General features: G+C 40.3%; 1 protein-coding gene across 1 annotated transcript in view; it reads right to left on the bottom strand.

Moving 5' to 3' along the window:
- Positions 1–27633, bottom strand: part of thsd7ba (thrombospondin, type I, domain containing 7Ba) — a 448905-nt gene that overhangs the window by 60080 nt on the left and 361192 nt on the right. The window contains exon 20 of the mRNA XM_052026976.1: positions 14889–15034. Within this exon, the coding sequence (XP_051882936.1) occupies positions 14889–15034 (146 nt within the window). The remainder of the gene's footprint in view (positions 1–14888; positions 15035–27633) is intronic.

Below are 27633 nucleotides of genomic sequence, written 5' to 3' on the forward strand. Positions count from 1 at the left end.
GGCCACCTCGTGAACCGGTCCACGATGGTAAGGAGGTACCGGGCTCCTCTTGAAACCGGCAGAGGGCCCACGAGGTCGACGTGTATGTGGTCAAACCTCCTACGGGTAGGCTCAAACTGCTGTGGTGGGACCTTGATGTGTCGCTGGATTTTTGACGTCTGGCAGTGCAGACAAGTCCTGGCCCACTCACTGACCTGTTTGCGCAGGCCATGCCAGACAAACTTGCTGGCGACCAGTCGGACAGTAGATCTGATGGACGGGTGCGCCAACCCATGTACCGAGTCAAAAACGCATCTCTGCCAGGCTGCAGGAACTATAGGGCGGGGCTGACCCGTCGCAACGTCGCAAAGTAGGGTCCACTGACCTGGACCAACCAAGAAATCTCGGAGCTGCAGACCCGAGACTGCGGTTCTGTAGCTGGGCAGTTCGTCGTCGGCTTGCTGTGCGTCAGCTAGGGCCGTGTAGTCGACACCCAAGGATAGGCTGTGGATGGTTGGTCTGGAAAGGGCATCAGCAACGACATTATCCTTTCCGGAGACATGTCAGATGTCAGTTGTGAATTCGGAAATGTAGGATAAATGTCTCTGCTGACGGGCTGACCAGGGATCGGAGACTTTGGAGAAGGCAAAGGACAGAGGCTTATGATCGGTGAAAGCGGTGAAAGGTCTGCCTTCTAGAAAGTATCAGAAATGCCGGACCGCCAGATACAGTGCTAGAAGTTCCCAATCAAAAGCGCTGTACTTCAGTTCGGGCGGTCTAAGGTGCTTGCTGAAAAATGCCAAGGGTTGCCGGCGGCCTTCGAGTAGCTGTTCCAGTACCCCACCCACCGCGGTGTTGGACGCGTCTACCGTGAGGGCAGTCGGGACATCAGTCCTGGGGTGTACAAGCATCGTGGCGTCTGCCAGGGCGTCGTTGGCCTTAACGAAAGCAGCCGCAGCCTCGTCAGTCCAGGTGATGTCCTTGCCCTTACCAGCCAGCAGCGAGAACAGAGGGCGCATGATATGGGCTGCTGCAGGGATGAACTGATGGTAAAAGTTGACCATCCCAAGGAATTCCTGTAGGCCTTTGACTGTGTCGGGGCAGGCAAAATGGCGGATAGCGTCCACCTTTATTTTGGACATTGGAGGCAGGGAACAGGTTTTCACGGCGGACCGCCTCAAACCGGCCCATTTGGATCTGCAACAACCTGTCGAGGTTGCAACGCCGCGACACAGAGGCCCGGCCCCCTAAGCGGCAGCTGGCACAGCCCACGGACCTTGGGGACTGTATCGCCGGTTCTGGGGGGTTTGTGAGGCGACTCACCGTTTAGTCGGGCGAACCGGCTCGGCAGTCGGGTCGCGTGGCGTCGGAGTGACGAGGCCCAAGATGGTGGCGGGCCTCGTCTTTCCGAGCGACGGGGAGAACCCGCATGCGGGAAAGACGAGGCCCGCCGCCATCTTGGGCCTCATCGCTCCGACGCCGCGCGACCCGACTGCCGAGCCGGTTCGCCCGACTAAACGGTGAGTCGCCACAACAGTAACATTACGTCTATACTACAGTCTCAGTCTTTTTGGTTATGACAATGATTATGTAAATGGAAAAGAATCATTACTTACAATTGAAAAGAGAAGCAACATCAGTGAGGGATTCTTGATGATAACATTGTATTTTTTCCTGTGGAGATAACTTATGTTACAGATTATAGAAGCCTGAGGACATGTTTTTAACTTCCTTTTTTTTGGTTTCAAACCTTCAAAGGCTCCAATGTTTTGAAGCCTAAGATTCCAACAATGCTTTAGTCTTCTACTTTCCATTAAATTGCACATATTTTATCTAGCCTAAAGTAATGGGAAGTATTAGAAACTATTCACAGAAATGATTAATGTTGCTGCAGGAATTAATTAATAGATGCCAGATTGACATTGTTGTAATACAGGCCTCTTGTGGGCTGGAAGCAGCCTCTCTCCTGTGTAATTGCTCACTACATTCTCAAAAAGAATGAAAATTAATTAGCTTACTTTTGGAGCTGGTCCCCAATTAACACTCACAGGAAGTTATTGGGGGAAACATTGGAGAGCAAATGCAATTAACCCACACAGGTTTGACCAATTGCAGGATGCATTCAAAATCAGATATCTTGCACTGAATCAGTGAAAACCACACCAGCTGAAAATGCAAAAAAGCACTGCAGATGCTAGAAATCTGAAAGAAAAAGAAAATGCTGGAAACTCAGGAAGCATCTATGGAAAGAGAAACAGAGTCAATATTTCAGGTCAGAAAGGGCTCTAAGTGAAATGTTAATTCTGTTTCTCTTTCCACTGACTTACTGAATATTTCCAGCATATTTTGTTTTTATTTCAAACCATGCTATTTATCGAATTGAAGTCGGATGGTGATGCACAAGGCCTTGCCTGAATCTTCTAATGGTACTATCTTTGCCTTTCTTGCTGGCAGAGATTCATGAATTTGGCAGATACTGCATGAGAAACCTTGATGAACTGCAGTGTTTTGGCACAGACTGCAACCATCATGCACAAGTGGTGGGGGAAGGGAGTGTTCAAAGTGGTGGACAGGATGCTAATGAAGCAGACTACTTTGTCCTAGATGGTGTTGTGCTTCTGGAGTTGCACTTATCCAGGCAAGTAGACAGTATCCCATTACATTGTTGACTTGTGCCTTGTATATAGTGGAAACATTTTGAGAAATTAGAAGATCAGTCACTTCTGAATATCTAGTCTCTGTCCTGCACTTACCATTAAGTGGATTAGCCAGAAAATAACTGTTATTTGCTGTAAACATTGAGCACAGAACCATACAGCACAGGAACAAGGCATCTGGCCCACCACGTCTGCACTGACCAAGGTGCTATTCTACATTAATTCCATCTGCCTACACATGATCCAGATCCCTCCATTCCCTGTCTGTTCATGTCTCTGTCTAAATGCCTCTCAAATGTTGCCAGCATGTCCACTTCTGCCACCTCTCTGGCAATGTGTTCCAGCTACCTACAACTCTCTGTGAAAAAAAATTGCCCCGCAAATCTCCTTTAAACTTTCCCCCTTACCTTAAACCTATGTCCTCGAGTATTTACCTTGTTTGACCTTTCACCTTGCTGTCTACCTGCAATGCACTTCCCTGTAGCTGTGACACTTTACTCTGTATTCTGTTATTGTTTTTACCCTGTACTACCTCAATGCACTGTATAATGAATTGATCTGTACGAACGGTATGCAAGACAAGTTTTTCACTGTACCTTGGTAAAAGTGACAATAATAAACCAATACCAATTTGACATTTCCACCCTGGGAAAAAGACTTTTACTATCTATCCCCTCATAATTTTATATACTTCTATCAGGTCACTCTCCCAGCCTCCAATGCTCAAGGGAAAACAATCCAAATTTATCCAACCTCTCCTTATAACTAATACACTCCAATCCAAGCAACATCCTGTTGAATCTCTTCTGCACTCTCTCCAAAGCCTCCATATCCTTCCTATAGTGCGGTGACCAGAACTGCACTCAGTACTTCACATGTGGCCTAACTAAAGTTTTATACAGCTGCAACTTGATTGCCCGACTTTTGTACTCAATGTCGTGACTAACTAAGGCAAGCACGCTATTTGCCTTCTTTACCACCTTGTCCACCTGTGTTGCCATTTCAGGGAGCTATAGAATTGGACCACATGATCCCCCTGTACATTAATGCTCCTAAGCATCCTGCTATTTACTGTATACTTTCCTCTTGCATTTGACCTCTCAAAATGCATCGCCTCACATTTGTCCTGATTAAACTCCATCTGCCACTTTGCTGCACAAATTTCCAACTGATCTATATCCTGCTGTATCCTTTGGCAATCTGCCTTGGTCTCTACAACTCCATCAATTTTCATGTTATTTATCAGGAAACCTCTTAACGCTATCCATGTCTTTCCACGTAAAAGTGAAAAATTCTTCATTCTCTGAGTAATAGCAATTCCATTCAAACATTGTCACTGAAAACACTAAGCTTGTCCCTGACAACATAAAGAAGAAATTTACTTCCTCATCATCCTGTCCTTCCTTCTACCCACCATTTTCTCTTCCCCAGGTACTGCCATGATTCACCTCACACAATTGCAAGGATATGGTGAGTGCAAAGTCACAAAGAATTTGGATGGTTGCTTTTATTTTTGCTACAACGTGCCTCCTGAGAGGCCAAAGCAGTGAAAACATTGCTAAAGGTCATAATTATCTATATTGTTAAGAAAAAGATAGTGGATGGAAAGTGAACAGAGATCCAGCAACTGGCTAACAGTCACAACAAGTGTGGATTTTTCAGTGCTGTCCATCACAGGACCAGATTACCAGGAGGGTAGAGGAGATGATTAAAGATGTAGTCAAAGTTTCCTTGAAAGAAAATCCAATGTCCCCACTGAGAAACTTCTCTTTTTTGCTGAGTCTACACAGAATCCCAGTGATAACAGTAGAAATAGCTTTCCCAACCTTCCCTCTCTAACCATCAGCCCACTCCATTAAGCACACCCTGCCCTACCCTACCTGTGGCAGAGTCAATGGGTCCCACATTGGCCTCATCTCCACCTTAGGACCCACAGAACTGGAGTGAAGCATATCATCAGAGGGATTGCCTGAGACTTCCTCCATGCTACATAAATTAAAGCTTGACTGGCCCTTGTTACTATTTTGTTTCTTCATTAGTCCATTCATCTGTGAGCTTATTTTGTGATTCTGTGGGTAGATCATGGCTGAACTCCATATTGCTTCAGTCTGTCTGCCTTTTCTCCATAAGCCTTAGCTCTATCCTGAAATCAATGGATTACTGTTAGGTAAAGAAATCAAGGGATATGGGGGCTAAGGGAGATAACCGAAGGTTTACTTTGATAGGTGGAGTTGGTATGATGACAAGCTGTAATTTAACTGAACAGTTGCACACTTTTAAGACATAAATATCCTACTCCTGTTCTTATGTTTCTTTTTACCTTGTTTGGCATTTGTTATCCTTCAGGAAAGAGAATTACCATATTTTACTGTTAAAGTTGCTGTATATGTGTTCATTTATCTTAATTGGTAACCTAAACAGTGTTAAGAAACTGCTAAGAGCATAGGGCATGAATGTGACCACTTGAACAAGTTGTAGACACAATTGCAGAAAGGTTCCTGGAAGAAGCCAATAGCTTACAAGTTAATTGTCACTATCACCTTGACTGCTAGTAGTAAAGAACAGGCAATTGTAGATTGAGTACTAAAGTCTACAATTTACAGCATGAGTCAATGAGAACTTATCTCCTAAGCCTTATTCTCCTCAGGCACTGCATTTCAATAAGACAGATAATTTGTTCTCAGCCAGAATAGTACTGCTTCTTCTACCATCCTTTAGAAGCTGCTGTCAGTGTTATTAATGCTCCTCCAACAAACAATCCTGCAATCAGAGTGTAAGCTGTTCTTGACAGCAGACATTATTTATGGCTGGGTCAAACAGACTTTAATACTTCCAGGTTTAGGGTGGAAAATGTTAACTGGGTTTATCACAAGCCATTGATACCCAAACTGAATCCTTTCTTGTACTGCTGTAGAATGTAAAGTGGGGCAGTGACCTCTGATTATATGTGGCACAATACCAGTAGTACTGTTGTAGCATGTTTCTGTGAACAAAATTACGTTCTTCACATGGAGACACAATTCCTTTCCCCCCACAGATGCTGCTCAAACCACTGAGTTCCTCGAGAAGATTGTTGCTCTGCGTTCTTCACATATCAACTTTGCCAGAGATAACTTTGTACGCAACAATGTTTATTTTTGGTCAGTGTACAAGTTGACGGATTGTTTGTTACTCCCTGAACCTTAGAAAATACGTGATGCAAATCACCAGGCATTGTTGTTTGACCATTTGGCTGGGCTATTGTGAAATATGTCTATGAAACTTTCAAGACCCAATGGTTACAAAAGGGAATTGAATGCCATACCTATTCAAACTTGACAATTATAATTTAATAATGAGTGAACATTGATTTTAGTTTGTGCATATCACCTATTAATAATATTAGTGGTTCTTTCCTTATATTTAGGAAGAATTGACATATTTGTTTTGGTGGGATTGGCAAACAGTCAAAAGCCAAAAGAAATCTAATTGTTAGTTTAATGAATAGGTACCCACTTAAAAGTAAAAGATAAATTTGTGCATGCTGGAAATAAACCTGAAATGTTAACACTGTTTTACTTTCCACAGAAATTTTTCCAGCATTTTCTACTTTTATTTCGGTTACCTACTTTCATAGGCTTTTAATATCAATTAAACTGTTTATTTTATTAAAGCACACAGTTAATTTTTGACTTGCATCCCAGATCTACAGGATCTTATCACTACCTTTGCCTCCAAACCTGATGTTCATTTTTATAAATCCCCTCTCTTTAATGTGCATTCATTTCCAGGAGGTGATCAGATGCAGAAACTGTGGCTTACTTGCACAACTTCCAAAGGTACTGAGGACAAAAGTAACACTCCAACTGTGATGATAAAACTACATAAAGACTTTGGCTCAATTCCCTAAGGAAGCATGGCAGCTTTATGGAATATGGGATAAGTTCTCATTCTCTGGGGGTCAGGAGGTTGTTGATGTCAGACACACACTTCAATGTATAAGCAAGTAAGTGTTGTAAATAGAACGCTAAAACAGTAAATGATCCTGGAGTTGAAAGCTGAATGTACAAAATAAGTAGTTTACATATAATACATTCTTTTATATTAACACAGAAAGATAGAAAAGAATGCTTGCTAAAGTCATGCATGTTTTTATTTTGCAAAAGATGGCTACTTCTCCCTTTATCTGTAATATTCCAATTATGTGCATATTGAAGTAGATTTAGCATTGACAAATCTAATGGCTATACATAAGTATGGCATTCAAGATTAAACAAGCAAATGCAATAAAGAAATTGTTTCCTTTTACAGTATTGTACAGATGACAAAGGTACAAATGCCAAATTAAATGAAATTAATTTTCTTTATCTAATATTTATCAAACTATCTCATGCATAAGATAAGATAAAATATCTTTATTAGTCACATGTACATCGAACCACACAGTGAAATGCAAGTGTCAGGAGGTTGTTGATGTCAGACACACACTTCAATGTATAAGCAAGTAAGTGTTGTAAATAGAATACTGAAACAGTAAATGATCCTGGAGTTGAAAGCTGAATGTACAAAATGAGTATGGCATTTAATTTGGCATTTGTACCTTTGTCATCTGTACAATACTGTAAAAGGAAACAATTTCTTTATTGCAGCCCGCAAGTGTTGCCGTGCTTCTGGCACCAATGTAGCATGCCCATAACTTCCTAACTCATACGTCTTTGGAATGTGGGAGGAAACCGGAGCACCCGGAGGAAACCCACGCAGACACGGGGAGAACACTCTACGCTGCCCCCAGAACACTTTACGCAAAAGATGCATTTCACTGTATGTCTCAATGTACATGTGACTAGTAAAGATATCTTATCTTATCTTATTTTAACATACAAACTCCTTACAGACAGTGGCCGGAAATGAACCCAGGTTGCTGGCACTGTAATAGCGTTACATTAACTGCTTCACTACCATGCCTGCCCCTTTCCACAAGTTTATTTCCAAAGTTAAACCTACTTAGCTCTATATCATATTTATAATAGAGGTAGCTATATAGACGTAGCTATAAAGTGTAAGATAATTTAAAATAACAAAATAAATGTGCTGGGTTACTGACTTAGCAGACATCCTCCCATTTGCGAGGGAAAGGTTAGATAGATACGTACTAAAGCAGGATAAAATGTCGGTACAACATCGTGGGCCAATAGGCCTGTACTGTGTGTAATGTTCTATGTTCTTGTCAATTGTACAGATCTGAAAGGAGGATTTAGATTCACCTCTACCCACTCTTATTGTGGACATTAGTTCCTTGCATGTCACACTGCCACCTCACACAAAAAAAATGAAGATAACCAAAGATGGAAATGTAACACATTAGCCTTGTGATCTTTTAAGATTAAAGCATAATGCACTTAATCTTTGTAATACCTAACTGCGAATGCTAAATGCAGACAGTGGGTGAAATATGTCACTTTCTCGGAAAGTACATCATACACCAATGCATAGAAAATTCTTGTAAAACCCCGTTTCTCCTGTATAACCAAAAACAACCACACCCCTGCCACCTCCTACTCAAGTATCACAAGGACTGCAAAGAATACAAGTCCACTGAAAAGACTAATTAATACTGAATGTATCTTCAAAGAGTCTCCTGCCTCTTTCAGGCAAAGGAAATGAAAAACAAACCAAATCTTGCGTTAATGCCCCAAAGGGTACATTTTGTCTTAAGCACTTGTTATGTTAAAATGAGAGCAGTGAGATAAACAGATATGTTTAAAATACATGCTGTACTAAGACAGTTTGTGACTTTAAATAGTTGTGAAACATTTTCTCTTCAAAACAACATATGTATAACTTAACTGGGTGGCACTTCCTGTTCAAGCATGTATTGACATTTTTATGTTAACCATAATCACCAAATAGCATCTAAACTGAATATTTTGTCTGGATTTTTATAAAAGGTTTATAGTAGACAATTCTTTTTTCATACAAAATTTAAAATACATGTCTTTATATTTGATAAACTGATGAATGAAATTACTAATACTTCAGGCAATTTTATGAAAGCACCCCTAAGCCACTTCATTAAGCAAGGGTCCTCACCCACAATGTCACCCTCAATAGATTTGATTGAATAAATTTCTCAGCTACATTACCCCTGGGACCTCATCTATAAATACAAAGCAGGTTTCCACTGTATGCTGCTGACACTAAGCTCTACCTTGCCATGATCACTCAACCCCTCCATCATCTCCAATTTGTCATGCTGTGTGTTTGACACTGAGTACTGAATGAGCAGAAATTTTCACCAACTAAATACTGAGAATGATTCCATTGTCTTTGGTCCCCATCACAGAAACCTTTTCCCAGCCACCAATTCCTTTTCTTTTCCTGGAAATTATCAAAGGCTGAATCACACAATCAGCATGTGTTGGTGTCAAAGTGTCCAAGGAGAGCTTCAGCCATATAACCTCAACATCACTGAGATCAATTGATTTCACCTCCAGACTACTGTTGGTCTCCAAGCCTGCCTCAGTTTACCTGTTGCTGAAAAGCTCAGTCGTACCTCAACTACTTCTAAACTTAATAATCCCAGGATTCTTGTGACTGGCCTTCATCCTACATAAACTTGAGCTCAATCAAAACACTATTTCCTTTGTCCTCACTAAAAGCCAAGTCCCATTCATTGGCATTCATGTGCTCACTGTCCTATGGAGGCTTCTAGTACAAAATCAGGTAGGCATTTAAATCCTCATCCTCGCTCTCAAATCCTTCCATGGCATCAGCCATCCTCATCTCTGTAACATTTTCTAGTTGTATAACTGCACCACCAGCCACCATGAGAACTTATAAACATCCTTACTTATTAAGGGTAATTACATCAATATCATGACCTTGCTAGTAACCCGGCAAAGAGACAATAACAGATTTGCTGCAAGTGAAGTCTTTCCCTGGCCAAATATTCCAACACTTGGCATGACAGTTTGCTACAGTAGCAAGTTTTCATTTATCACCAAATTGCTCCTTGGACTGGATCCTTCATCCTCCTCTCACCTTCTCCCACTTTGAACATCTCACTTTGTTCCATTTTTCCAACCTCTCATATAAAATTCTCATTCTCTACCATCTAACCAAGTACCATTAACATTTTCCTATCAAGACATCTTCCTCAGCTTCTCAACCAAGCAACTTCTTATACTTGGTGGTTTAAACTTCCTTGGTATGTGCAGGAGCTTAACTTTGATTGCTTTTGCAGGAGCACGGAAAACGGATGCATATTAAGGGTAAAATGGGCATGTAGTTACTTATGTGATTTAAGTGCTTAATGATTGATTAAAGGGGGTTAGCATGGTCTTCTGTTGGGTCCAGCACCACTGCAATATCCCTGTTGATTGCAACTTCAAGGCATCATGCTCTGTCTCTCCTGATTTTACTGCTCCACCCTCCCCTAGTTTCTCTCTCTGTATAAAATCTGATAAACATATCATGGTCATACATTGAACGATCATAGTTCTGGCTTTTTGTGCATCCGTAATTCTATTTGCTCAACTAGAGGCCAGGCCTTCAGTTGCCTGTGACCTGCACTTAGGAATCTCTTTCCTGATGTCCACCACTCCTCCATCTTTCTATTTTCCTTCAAGACCATCCTAAAACTAACCTTTTTAACAACATCTACATCTATGGCTTAGAGTAAAATTTTATTGACTAATGTTTCTCTGAGGTATTTTTATCTTAAAGTTACTATCTGAATGCAGGTTGCTATTAATTGTTTTTGCATTTTAATAAACCAATTGTTTTACACTTACAGGAATAAGATAAGATATACTGGATGGGAAATCCGGATGTACAAGATTTTAGATGCAGATTGTTAAAATTTATCTCTTGGCTTCTTGCTGATAACAAGCCAAACAAACTACCTAGCTGATTGCCAGGAAAAGAACCTCTGTTAAAAGGCCAAAGCTGCAGAGCACAGACCAGTAAAGGAGGGAGGGAAAGGTGTCACTTGCCAAGGGTATGGGGGAGTGAAGAAGGGGAGCACCTTGCAGAGGAGGAGGTTCTATGGATCAGAAGAGAGAACATGATCAGGAGAAGAAAATTATGGTTGGGGGGGATTGTGGTCAGGTGTTGGAAGAGATTGGATTTGGGATTCGTGGACATAATTATCATGATAGGAAGAATATCGTGCTTGGGTTGAGGAAAAAGTCATGATTTGATTAAATAGATCATGATCAGACAGGAAAATGAGAGATTGGAAGAGTGACTTGTGGGACTCAGCTGTTAGAAGTTCGGAACTGGTTGATTCTTGTTGGCCAACACGGGAAATACCTGTGTTTCCTGAAGCCTATAAATAATATTTTGAGGGGGAAACAAAGGACTGCAGATGCTGGAATCCAGATGAAAAACACTATAATGCTGAAGGAACTCAACAAGCCAGGCAGCATCCGTGGAGAAAAGCAGGTTGTCAACATTTCAGATCAGGATCCTTCTTCAGGACTGAAGATAGGAAAAGGGGAAGCCCAATATATAGGATAGAAAAGTAGAGCAGTGAGAGGTGGACAAAAAAGGGGAGGTGGGGTGGGCACAAGGTGGAGATAGGTAGATGCAGGTAAGAGATAGTGATAGGCAGGTGGGGGGGAGGTGGGGGGCGCAGATCCACTGGGGGATGGGTCAAAGGTACAGAGAGAAAGGAAAAAAAGAGGTAGAAACAAGAGTGGGGCTAGGAAAGGGAGGAAAAGAAGAGGCATGGTTTGCGGGGGGTAGTGTGGGGAAGGGGTGTGGGGATTACTTAAAGTGGGAGAGTTCAATGTTCAGGCCATTAGGCTGCAAGGTTCCAAGATGGAAAATGAGGTGTTGTTCCTCCAGTTTGTGCTTGGAATTCTCCTAAAGGGGAATGCCTCTTTGAAGGCATGTGATAGATCTGGGCCTTTTATTTCTGTGTTTTCAATGTTTATGAACTACAATAAAAAAAATTAAGCACTGTTGCTAGCCATTTTAATTTCCCTCCCATTCCCACACCGACCTGTCTGTCCTCTGCCTGCTCCACTGCCAGTGTGAGGCTAAATGCAAACTGGAGGAATAGCAGCTCATATTCCACCCGGGTAGTCTACAACCCAAAGGCAGGAACAATGACTTCTCCAATTTCAGGTAACTTGCTCGCCCCCCGTCCCTTTTCTCTCTCCTCCTGATCTACTCAGTTCCTCCCATACCCACTTTATTTCTTTCCCTTTTTTTCCCCCTTCCTCTGCCCACTCCATCTGCCCATCACCCAAACGTTCCTCCCACTGGGTTCCTTCCCCCTACTGTTCCCATCTGCCCACCCCATTTCCCTTATTTGATTCCACGCTCCACCTTCCTTTCCTATTAGATTCCATCTCAGCCCTCTGTTGTCCCCACCTATCACCTCCCAGCCTCTGTTGCTATTTTCACTCTTCCCTCCTTCATCAGCCTATCACCCCTCCTCACCTGGATCCATCCATCTATTGCCAGCTCTTGCTCCAACCCTTCCCTTCACCTCTTTATACTGGCTATCTCTCCTCTATCTTTCAGTCCGGATGAAAGATCTCGACCTGAAATGTTGACTGTCCATTTCCCTCCACAGATGCTCCCTGACCTGCCAAATCCCTCCAGCATTTTGTTGTTAATTAAGGACCCATCTCATCTTGCCGAACATTGTTTCAAAGTGGCCTTCCAGTAGCTTAACTAAATGTCCTGCCTCAATGTCTATAACTTGGCAGTGAACACTGGCCATGAAAGCGCTCAAGGGCAAGGCAAGAATCCAGTCTGGCTTCTTCCTGTATTTCACAGTTCTATTAATCAGCAAATAAATCTACTAAAATACTGCACAAGGTTCAGTTATGCTTTCCAAGACACATCACATATATAAATGATATACATAAATATAAAATATATGTATATCATATATATCAAATATGTATCAAATATATCATAAAATATATGACCATAAAATATATGATCATATCATAAGTTAAAGAAAACTCATTCTGTTTTCCCAAGTATTTTAGACAAGGGGGCTGTAGAAGATGAGGAATTTGGTTTCAATGAAAAATGAAATCAGGTCAGTAATGCATTCTTGCTTCCTTTTGTAAAAGTTCTGCACAGTTTTGAAAGTTATTTTCCATCTTGAGGATTTACTAATGTGTGGTCAGTTATTTATCTGAAGCCTGAAAAATAGCTGCTCCTTCAAGAAGCTATTTCAAAGTTTAGTGCAGTACATAGTGACAACAGTTTCCAATAGAAGTCTATTTATAGGTCAAAATTAAATTGGACTCTGAAGACTGTAACCATTTGCAGTGTTTTCATGCTGTAATTCCATGTGATTGTGGCCCAGAAAGCTTTTGACTTCTTTGATATCAAATTATTAGTTGACTTGGGTATTTTATTGATTGTAAAATCTAATAAAATTAAAATAATACTCAGGGAAATACAATGGTATTCCTGTTTTAATTAATGAAAATATATGCTCAGCACAAATTCAAATTAGGAATGACTCAGAGGTTTTTTTGTTGCAAAAGCAATGTTAAATCCCTGGACCAAAATAAAAATCAATTTGCAATGTGCTGAAAATGTTGTGCCATTATTAAATAATCTGAAAACCAACCATAAAATGATGGAGTACAGAAGGAAGCTCTTGCTAGAGCAGTTCAAACTAAATCTTTTTATTTTTCTGACTCTTTTTTTCTCCCATAGCCTTTGTACCTTGCATCTTGCATCTACTTTTCACTTAATCTTCCTGAAGCAATGCACCAGGTTATGCTGGACACAACCCACTGCCTGGACTTGTCACTCACAATAATGTCCCAACCCCCTCTATAGCTGAGTTCGCGTGGCCGCTGCCAAAGGTCTTTGAGCTATTTTTAAATGTTTCTGATAGTCAGATATATTCAAATGTGTTTTTAAGGAATCAAATAAAATTGAATAAGTAATCAAATAAAAAAATAATTGAAAAATTAAATACGTAAAATCACTGTAATAACCTCAAAAGGATAAAAACATCAAAGAAAAAGTAAAATAATTCAAACATAACAGCAATCATTTTACACAGGGTTGACAATTTCATTGAAATGACTGGGGCTTGGGTCTGTATGTCAGCCTTCCCTGATGTAAAGCTGAGGGGTCAGATGCAAAGTTCATCCAGCCGTCTCTCCAGTGCTATAATGTTTGGTTCTATACCATGCGCTTGAATTTTTTAAACTTCTCCTCTGGTTAACTTGAAAATCGAAATACACCACACCTGCAGCATTCTTATAATATTCAATGTTATTTTCTCAGTAAACATAAAATACCACTTTATTTAACAAGTTCTTGCTACATGTCCTTAATTAACTAAGGTATTTCACAAAGCTCAGTTATTTTGTCTTGAATTATGGGTTCTGAGCACATCTGGGATTAAAGTAACTGGCCTGCAATTAATTGACTTATCCTTAGCTCACTTCCTAAGCAAGGATACCATATACTCTCTACTATTGTCAAACAGCACAATTAGTGACGTGTAGAAGGATTGGGATGTTGTGTCCAGTATTTCCATTATATCCTCCCTGGTTTTGCTCACAGCCAAAGGTGCATACCATGGTGCCTAGAACCTTGCTATTTGTATCAAAATTAATTACTTTTCAACTGTTATTTACCTAACAATTGTTTAAGCACTGTACATTGTCAACTTCCTTGCCACTTGTAGCATCTGGAACGAAATATTTCAAGGGACTGGGGGATAATTTAAATGCAAAAGTTTTCCCTCCCTTCACCAACCACCCACAGGTTTGGCATAAATCTATATTCCACAAAGGATTTCTCTCCTTTACCAATCAAGTTTATTCATTAATTTCAGTTCAAGGTTGAGATTCTAATTTACAGAAGAAACCCATTTGATTTCCAATGCCACATTGGTGACACTGAGCAGCTCTTTGGCTGAAAATGACACACAAGGTTTGAGCAGATATAACTGCATGAAAAAAATGTGTGAGAAGATGGAAATAGAAATAAAAGCAATGATATTTTAAATGTTGCATAATCTATGTCACCAGGCAGCTCATTGATATCAATCCTGGACATACTTGAAACTCACAAACTTCCAACATGGGGAAAGCATCAGGTAGTATGTTGTGGCAAGGAAGGAGATAACTGAATTTAAGTAAGGAAGCCAAAACTCACTGTATTTTCTCAGCAGAAACTTCTACTTTGGTTAAAGATATGAGCTTAATCTAAGGTAGATTCTGGTAAGATTGTTTTGTAGTGATAAGTTAGACTCTAGTAAAGTGATTATCTTACCTCAATTTTGCATGCAGACCATTCACTGAAGACCCAGCTATAACATGGCTTTACAAGGCAAGGTCGATACTGAGTTAGGTGAGAAGAGCAGGGCCTTCCTTCTCCATGGGTCTTTTGTAGCACATGCCTAGTACGTTTCATTTGGCCTAAAAAGGAATGATTTTCAGAATAAACAATCTGTCAAAGCTGAGAATAAATACATTGTAATATATTTTCAAATCTTGTAGTGGCATTGGAAGACTTGAGGTATCTATACCATTTTTGTGCATAGCTGGTACTTTCAAAACATACGATCATGACAGAAGATATTACAATGAGCATTAACAGCATTAATTTATGTCAAACTGAAAGCTGTTTTGTTTGTAATGTTTCAACATGCAACACTCATGCTTTGCTAACCAAATGGATTACTAAAATTTTGTAGGGAAAATTTCTAATTCCTAATACAAACTTACTGTATTTTGTTGGTTCTTCAGAGCTTATAAGTGTTGCAATTTTAAGAAAGACTAATATTGCTTTGATTAGTGAACAACCAATCTCTCTGTCACTGTACCAACCTTTGACACTACATAGGCTGATAGCGCTGACTAAATTTCATGCAACTTGCACACAGGGTAAAATTACCAAAATTTGTGGATCACACAAAGTTTCTGAATGTCACAACGTCAGGAGGACAGAAGTAGATTGGTGGAATATACAGATACATGGCAGGAAGAATTGCAATGAAGAGAAGCATTTTAGCAGGAAGAATGATGCGAGGCAAAGTAACAGATTGGTTGGATCGTTATATAATTGTAGTTTTCAGAAGGTAATTGGATAAATATTCAAAGGTAAAAGAATTTCAAGGCTATGGGAAGGAGTATGAAATAGAACAGGCTGGATGCGTGACAGACAGCCAGTGTAATCTCAATGGCCCAAATTCTTTCTCTGTGCTGTAACAATTCAATTCAATGATTCTGCAATTGTAGGGCTGACATAGTTTTCCAGATTAATATTTAACACTATAAGTATGATCATAAAGAAAAGCAAAATACTGCTAATTTTTAAAATCTGAAATGCAAGCAGAAATTGTTAGAAATACTCAGCAGGTCAGGCAGCATCTGAGAGGAAGAAAATGGAGTTAATACTTAATCTGACATTTTGTCTGATTTTTACCACTTGCTTTGAATTATGTTTGCCTGTGTAGTTTAAAGTTATATAAGATTCTGAATTTAGAAACCGTGGAACTTGAAAGGTTGAATTATCAGCAGTCCAATAATCCTTTTGATGTTAATGATCCTCTAACCTACATGAAATGCCCAGACCCATTATGATCCATACACTTGTACCATTAGGCCCTAGGCATAGCCAATACTGAGCCCCAGGTCTTCCTTAAATGAGACAAGCAAAGAGCAAGCATCTGCTGGGTGTTCCCAAGCAGCTCATCAGCAGAGCTTGGAAGACTGCCCACTGCATCTCCAGCAGAGGCTGCAAGTAAATGTTAAAAAAAAGAGGATAGGGAAGTAAGAGGGTTGCAGCAAGAAAAAGAGGACTATCAGAGGATCATGTAGGAATAGAAATGGGGAAATTAATCACTGGGCAGCAATGGTTTGACTTCAGAATGGAGCCAGAGAGAGACAAAACCTGGATATCTAAACTAAAATAGAAAATGCTGGAAACTCTCAGCAGGTCACACTCAACTCACTCAAACAGAGTTTATGTATCTGAAGGATCTTTGACCTGAAATGTTAACTTTGTTTCTCTTTCCACAGATGCTGTCTGACCTTCAGACTGTTTCCAACATTTCCTTTTTTTATATACCCTGATGCAGTGTGCTTGTTTCCAGCTCATCTATCATCCCAACTTCATAGGGATACAGATGCATAGCATCTTTTTGATGGCTTGGAGCTATCATGTTAAGCAGTGATAAATGAAATTCCCTTCACAGAAGTAATAGTTTTTGAGCATATCATATATTTGTTGCCAAATTAATTGAGAAAACATATGGTTTAGCTATAACTTTGAGGTTAGAGTTCTCATTAGTTCCTGAAGCATGACAATTAACTGTGGGAGAAGGATATACAATGGAATTGAGAGTAACAAAGTTAAATTTACAAGGCCACCATCTGTGGAAAGAATGTAACAGCTGATTAACAAAAAATATTGCTTTCGTTAGACAGGAGATCATTATCAAGCTTACAAAGTACCCTGCATAGAAATGTTTTCTTTAACTCCTGCTCGTTGTAGTGACGGGTCTGGCAGACTTGTCAAATAGTGATACAGATTGTGATTTCAGGACTTAAATAAATGGGTAATTAATAGCTACATGCACAAACATAGCTTCATCTGTTATTTCTTTTTTGTTTTTAAAATGCCAATTTAGATCACATGCAAACAATCCATAGAAACTGAAAATTTAGTCAGAAGGATAGCAGGAGAGTGGGGCAAACAAGGTGGTGTTGGTCATTTTCATCACCAATACAAATGTGGAATTTGCCAGCTGTCAATACTGGTGAAAACTTACATGCTGTCTCATCCTTGTTTTTTCCTGGATTTCTGGAGTTATACAGCATAGAAACAGGCCCTATGGCCCAACTCATCCACGCTGACAAGATCTCTATCTATGCTAATCCCAGTTGCTTATGTTTGGCCTATGTCCCTCTAAACTTTTCCTCCCCAGGCGTCTTTTAAAGGTTTCTCTTAATCCATGAGATGCATCAAACTGAATTATCTGCAACACTGAGCACGTAATTCAATTTGGAAAGAACAAGACCCTTTTCTGTTGAATATTTAGAATATGGATATGAACACAATTGCTAAGTACATAGAACAGTATAGCACAGTATGAGCCCTTCAGCCCACGATGTTGTGCTGACCTATATAAACCTACCCTACGATAAATCTAACCCTTTCCTCCTACACAGCCCGTATCCCTCCATTTTTCTTACATCCAGTGCCTATCCAAGAGTCTTTTAATTGTTCCTATTGTATCAGCCTCTACCACCACCCCCAGCAGTGCATTCTAGGCAGCCACCACTCTCTGTGTAAAGACCTACCTCTGATATCTCCCCTAAACTTTCCTCCACTCACCTTAAATGGATATCCTCTGGTATTGGCCATTGCTGCCCTTGGAAAAAGGTGCTAGCTGTCCACTCTATCTATCCCTCTCACAATCTTATACACCTCTATCAAGTCACCTCTCATCCTCCAATGCTCCAAAGAGAAAAGCCCCAAATCCCTCAAACTTTCCTTGTAGGACATGTTTCTAATCCAGGCAGCGTCCTGGTATATCTCCTCCGCACCCTCTCCGAAGCTTCCACATCCTTCCTATGATGAGGTGACCAGGACTGCACACGATAATCCATGGGTGGTCTAACCAGAGTTTTATAGAGCTGCAACATTACCTCACGGCTCTTGAATTCAATCCCCCAACTAATGCAGTCCAGCACACCATATGCCTTCTTAACCATCTTCTCAACTTGTGCAGCAACTTTGAGGGATCTATGGATGTGGACCCCAAGATCCCTCTGTTCCTCCACACTGCTAAGAATCCTGCCATTAACTTTGTACTCCACCTTCAAGTTCAATCTTTCAAAGTGTATCACTTCATCTTGTGTAGTAGAAAAATATTCTATTCTAGATACTTTAAATAACAGGATTTTTGATATTAACAAAATCAGGAAACAGGCAAAACATGCATCTGATCTGCTGGCTCATGAGTAGAAGATTTTAAACAGTGAAACAAATTTACAAGGATGTTGCAAGGTGAATGCCAACATGAGTGTCGAAATGGATGGGAACTGCCAAATAAGACTGCGTCGGTTCCCATAGAAAGGATGGCTGTGAGGTATCCTTCAGTTAATATGAAGGCAAGCAACAAGGATTTAGTGCTTGCTGTTGACTGTAGATATCTGGGCTCTTGTCTCAGTGCCTCAGACTATCGTATGACTGTGGAATAAATTCAATCCCAGAGCCATTTAGTGCTGAGCCAGCACTGCGACTTCATCTTTCCAAGTTGGACTACCAAGCTGGGAAAATCATATCAGAAAATGGGGAATGGTGGGGAGCAGGGTCTTCCAATATGGGACTGTTAGCAAACCCCTGCCTCTCTCTCTCTCTTTCCTTTCTCCTGTATTTTCTCCTTCCCTCCTGCCTCTCCAATTCATTCCCTCTTCTCTTCCTTTTGCCCCCTCCACCTGTAATTCAATGACAGCCTCTGCCAAGCAGGCTAGACCACACCCTCAATCTGCTCAGCTGTTGAAGATGGACTCCTGTTGGGGGTTACTATAATGTTGCTCTGGGCATCAGTTTCCCCTGGTCTTCCCAGGAGTCCTGTTAGAAAGACTGCTGTGAGCCTGAGTGTTTCTGTTTATGTTTCAGTCAGCACAGAAGACAACAGTATGGGACATAAGAGCAAGTCAATTGGTGGAGGACTTAAGGGGATCTCAGAAAAAAATATTTACACCCAAAAATACTGGGAGTCCGTAATTTACTGTTTGAAAGACAGGTGGAGGCAGAAACCTTTGTCACTTTGAAAGGGTACCTGAATGAGCAATTATCCCTAACTTATAAAGCTATGACGAAGCTTGGAGTAACCTAAGTAGCTCAATAATCAGTTAGCAAGGAAATGATGGGCAACTAACCCTTCTCAGTGCCATAATGCACTAAGCTGTAATGATTTTTGCTAAGTGAATGATACAGGTGTGGTGCATTGTGTATTTGTTTTGGCTAGGGGTGCACATGTTGTGATGTGGTATTAAAAATGCATTTACTGACCTCAACAACTTGTATGAGGTCACTGAGGATTCTGCAGCACTGCATCCAGGTCCCTGAGTCTTGGCTCCTAGCAATGACCGCCAGCTATCTAACCCCAGCGACTTTATCTGGAGAATTTTCTGTTTTCTGTCATCACCTTGTCCAGCATGACTTCTAATTCCCATTGGAAAATCTTACAGCTCACTTACTCCCATGTTATATGATTATTACATTTTTTTTCATGTCAGAATGAGATACATATTGATTTCTATCATTCACCTCAGCCAGAAAGCAACTTCCCTATAACTCTTCATGCTGGCTTTAAGTGGCACTGGACATTTACATCACTGGACCCTCCAGAGGATGGTTAGTGCTTTATGCATGCTGTATTCACATTAATTTGCAGACAGTATGAAGTTGGCATGTTGCCTGTATCAGAAGCAAGGGGAGCAGGTTAATCCCACATCACATTGCCGATATTTCAGGACTATCCAATTTAGCTGCAGGGCAGTCATGAAAGAGACAATTTAAAAAGAATTTGAGTCTGCTTTTTTTAATTTCAAATTCAATCTAATCATATTCTTACAGAACTTTTGTAAGTTAAAGCAGTCAATTTTCTTTTTTTTTACTTGTCAGAGAGATAATCGTTTTCATCTGGAGAGAGATAATGAGCAAAAAAGTCACAGACCACTAAAAGCAGGAGTACAGAAGCAGCACACTGCTGGGTTATGTCCAGGTAGAGAGAACCAAGCTCATTAATTCTCTTCTCCCACCATCCCCCATACTCCAACTGGATGTACTGCATACTCGAGCCTAAATACTATTGATTTAAGGTTTATAAATAGGGTTGATAAAAATTTCTGATTTACCTTTTAAGGAACAATCAGAGAAGTAATGATTAGATTGCATTGCAATTATTGTAAAAAAAAATCAGGACTTTTAGTAAATAATGTTTCCATGTGGGATTTGATTTAAGTTTCAAAAGCATAACACAGTTTAATGGCTGCACACTGAACAGGAAGATATAGTCTCCACAGAACAGATTACTGATCTGTTGATAGCAGCCATGGTGATGACCAATACAAAAGTGAAGCACACCTGGACTCCTTTAACAATATTGTTACGTACTTTGTGTTACAAACACATAGCTTTTGATGGGGTCACACACTCAGGAAGATTTATCAGTAGAGATTTTTTTTATTACTCAGCTCCAAGCTAAAATTGAAAACTAGAGAGTGAGGTCACAGCTGACAAACTACTTACACTAAAATGTTGGAATAGAAAATCAAGCATAGCCCAGAATCTAAAGTGCTCTCTTATTACATATTCTTCAATTTCCACATAATGTAATCCTGAATTATTCATGCTGTATCCAGAGGTAGCCACATAGTTGAAAAAATTGGGATAAAACACTGAAGATAGCAGTAGTGGAGATCTACCAAAATGAGAATTGAACTTTAATTAACATTTGGGCTACAAAGCCAGAAATCGTTAGAGACAATTCAACCCTTAAAAATGTAATTGCTAGACATCCACTAGGTGGAATGTTTGGGTTATGAAAGTCATTAAAATAATAATTTAAACTGAACCAAATGGAATTTAACTACTTACTAATTTCGAATGTACACTTACGCATTAAAACAATAGCTTATTTAGATTAGAGAGTACTTCCAACCTCAAGCCTTCGATGTTTCACTTTATCATTTTGGCCGTTAAAGTTAATTCCCCTCATCAAAAAGCTTCATTTACCTTGTGATTGTAGTCACTGAGTCACAGTGAATTTGGCATGCTAGAAGTGAGGCTGGATGTGGTGGGTAAAAGTTCATGTGAAGTCCAGAAATTTCAGAATTCTGTTTGGTTATTTGTGGCATTTCAAGCCAACCACTACATTAAGATAACTAAGCTGCACAACCGCTGTGCAGCTGCAACAAAATGAAGAGCAGCCTTACTTACCGCATTCCTCCAAAAGTTTCAAAGTATGTTAGTATGAGAATATCTATGTTGATTTGGCTTTTGAGTACTGCTCAGAAGTAACCGTCTGTAAAGTTTGGAAATAAAACTGCAAACTGAGTTCCAATTTTTACAAATTTTATTACAGAGGTTTCTGTGCAATCTCCTACCACAACTTCTGTGAACAGATGTAGCAGTACCTGCAGGAGCAGTGGCTAATTGTACCTATATTTCTGGGGCAGGATGACAATCTGTGCTCTACAATTCCAAAAATAAACAAAACGTAACCAACATTAGTGCAAATTGATGGTCTTTCAGGTCCGTTCAAGAAATTGATGGTAGTGGGAAAGAAGCTGTTGTTGAACCTTGAGGTGTAAGTCCTCAGTCTCCTGTACCTCCTGCCTTTTTGGCAGCAATGAGGAGAGGGAATGGCCTGGATGGTGGATATCCTTGATGATGGTGTCACTTTCCTGAGACATCACTTCTTGTAGATGTCCTCGATGGTGGGGAGAGATGTACCCATGATGGAACTGGCTAAGTCTACCACTCTCTGTAGACTCTTGTGTTTCCATGATGCAACCAGTCAGTATGCTTTCCACTGTACATCCGTAGAAGTTTGTCAAAGTCTTCAATAACATGCTGCATCTCCTTGAACTTCTAAGAAGGTAGAGACTCAGGCACTCCTTCTTCATGGTTGCATCTATGTGTTGGATCCAGGTTAGATCCTCTGAGATGTTGACACTCAGGAACTTGAAGCTGCTCACCCTTTCTACCACATTCTCTTCAATGAGGACTGATGCTTGTTTGCCTGACTTCCCCTTCCTAAAGTCCACAATCAGTTCTTTGGTTTTGTTGATGTTGAGCCCACGGTTGTTGTTATGACACCACTCAACCAGATGGTCAACAATCACAGATGGTCTTGAGGGGGTGTACAGGAAATGGGTCATCAGCAAATTTGTAGATGGCATTGGATCTATGCTTAGCCTAACTAGCCGAGTGTATCCATCATTTTCTCTTTTTATTTCAGATTTCCAGCAGCTGCAGTTTTTTGATTTTCATTTATTAACAGATTTGTCTCACAAATCTCCAGGCTCCACTATGCTTTCACTGATGAGTTCCAGACTGTTTAGACTCTCACTGCTGATAAACTGCCTCTTCATGGGCTATATACAAACTGAAAGCAAAAACCCCTCCTCTGTAAAGATGGTTGTTCACTTGTGACCTGATTTGGTCCAGGTAAACATGGAAGCCAATGGATTGAAGATAGCCCTTCAACACACTGTCAATTTCAACACATTTAATTTCTGGCTACTCAAATTAATTAAAAACCAACTATATCTAGTTTTATACAGCCATTATGACAATACCTGCACTTCTAGCTCTCACACAGAGAGATCAGACAAATCCCATTTCCCTATCTTCTTTAAAGTAATTTTGTATTTTTCACTGTTACCAACCCTCTCAATTATGGTATAGCCTCTGTATCCACAATTTCACAAGACTGATTGCCATCTTGTGTGAAAAAAAATCATAAATTTTCTCTGTTCTTCCAGTTATCATCGTGAATCTACAATTCTAGTTACCAATTCTTAGCTTAGACTTTGTTCACTCCAAAACCAAATTTAATTACTCTACCACTGGAGCCATTGTCTTGAGCTGCCATACTACTAAGCTCTGGAATTCTCACTCTCTACTAAACCAAATCATTCCAACTAAGCTTTTGGTCACCTATCCTAATAATTCATTGTGTACCTCTGTTACGGACTCAGTGAAAGTCCCTTTAAGATAGAGTGTGTATGTGTATGTGTGTGTGGGGCGTGCTTACGTCAATAGAAGATAAAGGACGTAATGACGTTGTTGAAGAGGTTAGAAGAAGAAGAAGAAGAGAGAGAGAGAAGGGAGAGAGACACTAGCCTGCTTGTTTTCTCTATCGATGGATGAGAAACAATAACTGTGTTTGCCACTGAAATCCATGTATGGAAGTTGGAAGTAATCCGGTGGAGTTCACTTTGTTGCTGACCTGTAGAAGGAAACAGGTATTTGTATGTGGACGACCACGGTTCGGATGCTTTCGGGGTGAGGAAGTCACTACCGAGTAAACACTGAAGTGTCGTTTGGGTTCCATCGTGGAACATTTGGATTTCGTATGTACTCTCTCTATGTTTTTCTACATCTACATCTTATCTTCAGACAACGGTGGTTGTTGAAGAAGCCCTTGCTCATGTTTCACCTTATGGCTTGCGGAACTGAACTTTAAGAACCATTCAGGAACTGGGAGTTTTGGACTTTGTCACACACACACACGAAGAGTTTAGTTTTGGGGTTAACGTTCGAGGTTTAACATTTTTGAATTCTAACATACTAACATTTTTACTTTTATTTTACGTATTATCATAAGTAGTGATTAATAAAATAGTTTTTAACACTGAATCATGCTCAGTGTGTTTCTTTTGTTGCTGGTTTGTGACAAAATTGGGGGTTCGTCCGGGATAGTTCCCAAGGTTAACGAGTGTCGTCTGGGATTGTTCCCCAGATTGACAAGATTTGTTCGGGATTCAATCCAAAGATTTTTGAGGAAGGTCTGACAAATTCTTTTTAATTGGCTTGTGTGTGTGGAAACCAGCAGCAATGGATATTAAGGCATTTTTGGAGTCACCAACCCAAAAGGGATTGGAGGTGGCAAAAAAGGATGATCTGATAAAGATTGCTACAAGACTAAACCTTACAGAAGTAAAGCAGTCTATGAGAAAGGCAGATATTCAGAGACTGATAGCTGGCCATTATGTGGAAAAGAAGGTGTTTGAGAAGGAAGTGTTAAAACAGTTTCCTGGCAGTGAAATAGCAATTTCTGAGGCACAGGTGCAGCTGGCAAAGATAGAGGCTGAACGAGAGCAAACCCAGTTAAAGATAGAGGCCGAACGAGAACAGAAGAAATTAGAGGCCGAACAAGAGGAAAAGAGATTAGACGCTGAACGAGAACAAACCCAGTTAAAGATAGAGGCCGAACAAAAGCAAACCCAGATGAAGATAGAGGCTGAACAAAAGCTAACTCAGATGAAGATAGAGGCTGATCTAGCAATGAAGCAGATGGAATTGAGGAGGATGGAGCTGGATAACGAGGAGAAAAAGAGGCAGCATGAGTTACAAATGAAGCGTAGGAGTTCGGAATCTGATTCTGATGATGGTTTTTCAGCCAGCAGGGAGGTTTGATTAGTCCCTCCGTTTGAAGAAGATCAGGTTGATCAGTATTTCCAACATTTTGAAAAGGTTGCTGTGAGTTCAAACTGGCCAAGGAAAGGATGGGCTCTTATGGTACAGAGTGTGATTAAAGGTAAAGCTCAAAAAGCTTATTCTGCTTTGTCTGCTGAGGATGCAGCTGATTATACCAAGGTAAAACAAGCTATATTGAAGGCCTATGAATTGGTACCTGAAGCTTATAGACAAAAATTTAGAGACTTGAGGAAATCTGCAGATCAGACTTATATGGAATTTGCCAATGGAAAGAGAATATGTTTTGAACAATGGTACATGGCTAAAAATGTAGATGGGGATTTTGATAAATTGAAAGAGGTGATACTAGTGGAAGACTTTAAAAAATGTGTTCCAGCTGAATTAACAACATATTTAAATGAAAAGGCAGTGGAAACTTTACAAGAAACTGCTAGGTTGGCAGATGATTATGCTTTAACCCATAAATCCAAATGGGGACAACCTAAAACCTTTCAAAAGAGTTACAAAGACAATCCAGGTAAACCGGAGATTAAGTTGGGAGGTAATCAAAAAGGAAAAGATGAAAAGAAGCCAGGGCTGGAGAAACCTGTTGAGCGTACTTGTTATTACTGTAGGAAACCTGGCCATGTGATAGCTAATTGTGCCCTTTTGAAGAAAAAGAAGGAAGCTGGGCCCAATGCTTGCTTTCAGGCAATTAAAAATCAAAAAGGTTTAGGAGATGCTGTTAAAGATCAGTCCTTGCAAGAGGGAAAAGCGGAAAAGTTGGAGGAGGTGAGAAAAGAATTCCATTCGTATGTATCAGAGGGTTTTGTTTCACTGAATGATGAGTCACCCCAGGTGCCAGTGAAAATTCTTAGAGATACTGGGGCTAGTCAATCTCTCTTGCTGGACAGTGTTTTAAATTTTGGAGAAGAAAGTGACACTGGTGAAGTAAATCTAGTACGAGGCGTTACAGGTGAGACCATGTCTGTCCCTTTTCACAGGGTGATTTTAAAGTCAAAGTTCGTAGAAGGACCAGTCGAGATAGGGATAAGACCTAGTTTGCCAGTGGAAGGAGTTTCTTTGTTATTGGGAAATGACCTTGCGGATGGAGAAATTGTTCCTGTGGTACGGTTAACAACCAAACCAAGGATTGATGAGTCTGAGAATGATCCAGATGTTTACCCATCATGTGCGGTGACTCGAGCTAGAGCTAGAGAATTAGCCAAGACAGACAGTCCGGTGCAGTCTGATGTAGTTCCTTGTGACAGTCCTAAACAGGAAGAAAATTATGATGCCTTATCTGAGACTTTTCTGTCTTCACTGGAGGATCAACATCCTTATAGTGAGTCTGAATTTAAAGATTTGTCTTTGTCGAGGAAGGATTTTATGGTGGAACAGACAAAGGACCCTGAGTTGACAGAATTGAAAGAAAAAGCTCTCTCATGTGAGGAGATTGAAAAAGTGCCAATGGGATATTATGTCAAAAATGGAGTGTTAATGAGGAAATGGAGACCTCTTCATGTTCCTGTTAATGAGGAATGGGAAGTTATTCATCAGGTTGTTGTTCCAAAGGTTTATAGGGATGAGATTTTAAACCTGGCCCACAGTATGCCTTTGGGTGGTCATTTTGGTGTGAATAAAACTGTAGGGAAGATCTTGAAACAATTCTATTGGCCTGGTTTGAGAAAAGATGTGGTGATGTTTTGTCGAACCTGTCACACATGTCAGATGGTAGGTAAACCAAATCAAAAACCCCCTGTGGCTCCTTTGAAGCCAATTCCTGCTTTTGGGGAGCCCTTTTCGAAGGTGATTGTGGACTGTGTTGGCCCCTTACCAAAGTCTAAGACTGGAAATCAGTATTTGTTAACCATCATGTGTGCCACTTCTAGATTTCCAGAGGCAATACCCCTTAGAAATATTAAGGCCAAGACGGTGTCAAAGGCTCTTGTAAAATTTTTTACCTTGTTTGGTTTGCCAAAAGAAATCCAATCTGATCAAGGTAGTAATTTTATGTCAAAAATTTTTCAACAAATAGTCTATGAGCTGGGAGCAAAGCAGATTGTATCATCTGCATATCACCCAGAATCTCAAGGAGCTCTGGAGAGATTTAATTCTACTCTCAAAAATATGCTGAAGACTTATTGCTTTGAAAACACAAAGGATTGGGACGAAGGTATCCATTTACTTTTGTTTGCCGTTAGAGAATCAATCCAGGAGTCAATAGGATTTAGTCCGTTTGAGCTTGTATTTGGACATAGGGTGAGAGGACCTTTGGAGTTGTTAAGAGATCAATGGGTTAATGAGGAAGTGCACTTGAGTCTGTTGGACTATGTCCAAAAATTTAAAACTCGGTTGGAGAGAGTCTGCCAGCTAGCGAGAGAGAATTTGAAAACTAGCCAGATAAGAATGAAGACATATTTTGAGAGACGTGCTCGGCCTAGGACATTCGCAGTGGGGCAAAAGGTGTTGGTATTTTTCCCTAGCCAAAATAATCCCTTGCAAGCTCGTTTTTCTGGACCCTATGTTATTGAATCTCGAGTGACTGATCTAACATATATAATCAAAACACCAGATAGACGCAAGAAAACCCAACTCTGTCATGTAAACATGCTAAAACCTTATTATGAGAGGGATTCAGTGGTGGCCTTGGTGGATGATGTAAAGGTTGTTTCTAGAATGCCTGATGTTGATGTTGAGGAAGGCCAATTTAGACCAAATATTGTTCCATCGAAACTAAAAAAACAAAATATCCTGGAGAACCTTGAAACGAAGTTGGACCATTTACAAGTTTCGCAAAAACAACAGATGAGAGAATTAATTTTAAAATTTAAAAATCTGTTCCCAGATG

This window comes from Pristis pectinata, chromosome 1, assembly GCF_009764475.1.
Source record: "Pristis pectinata isolate sPriPec2 chromosome 1, sPriPec2.1.pri, whole genome shotgun sequence".
In the NCBI taxonomy this organism is placed as follows: Eukaryota; Metazoa; Chordata; class Chondrichthyes; order Rhinopristiformes; family Pristidae; genus Pristis; species Pristis pectinata.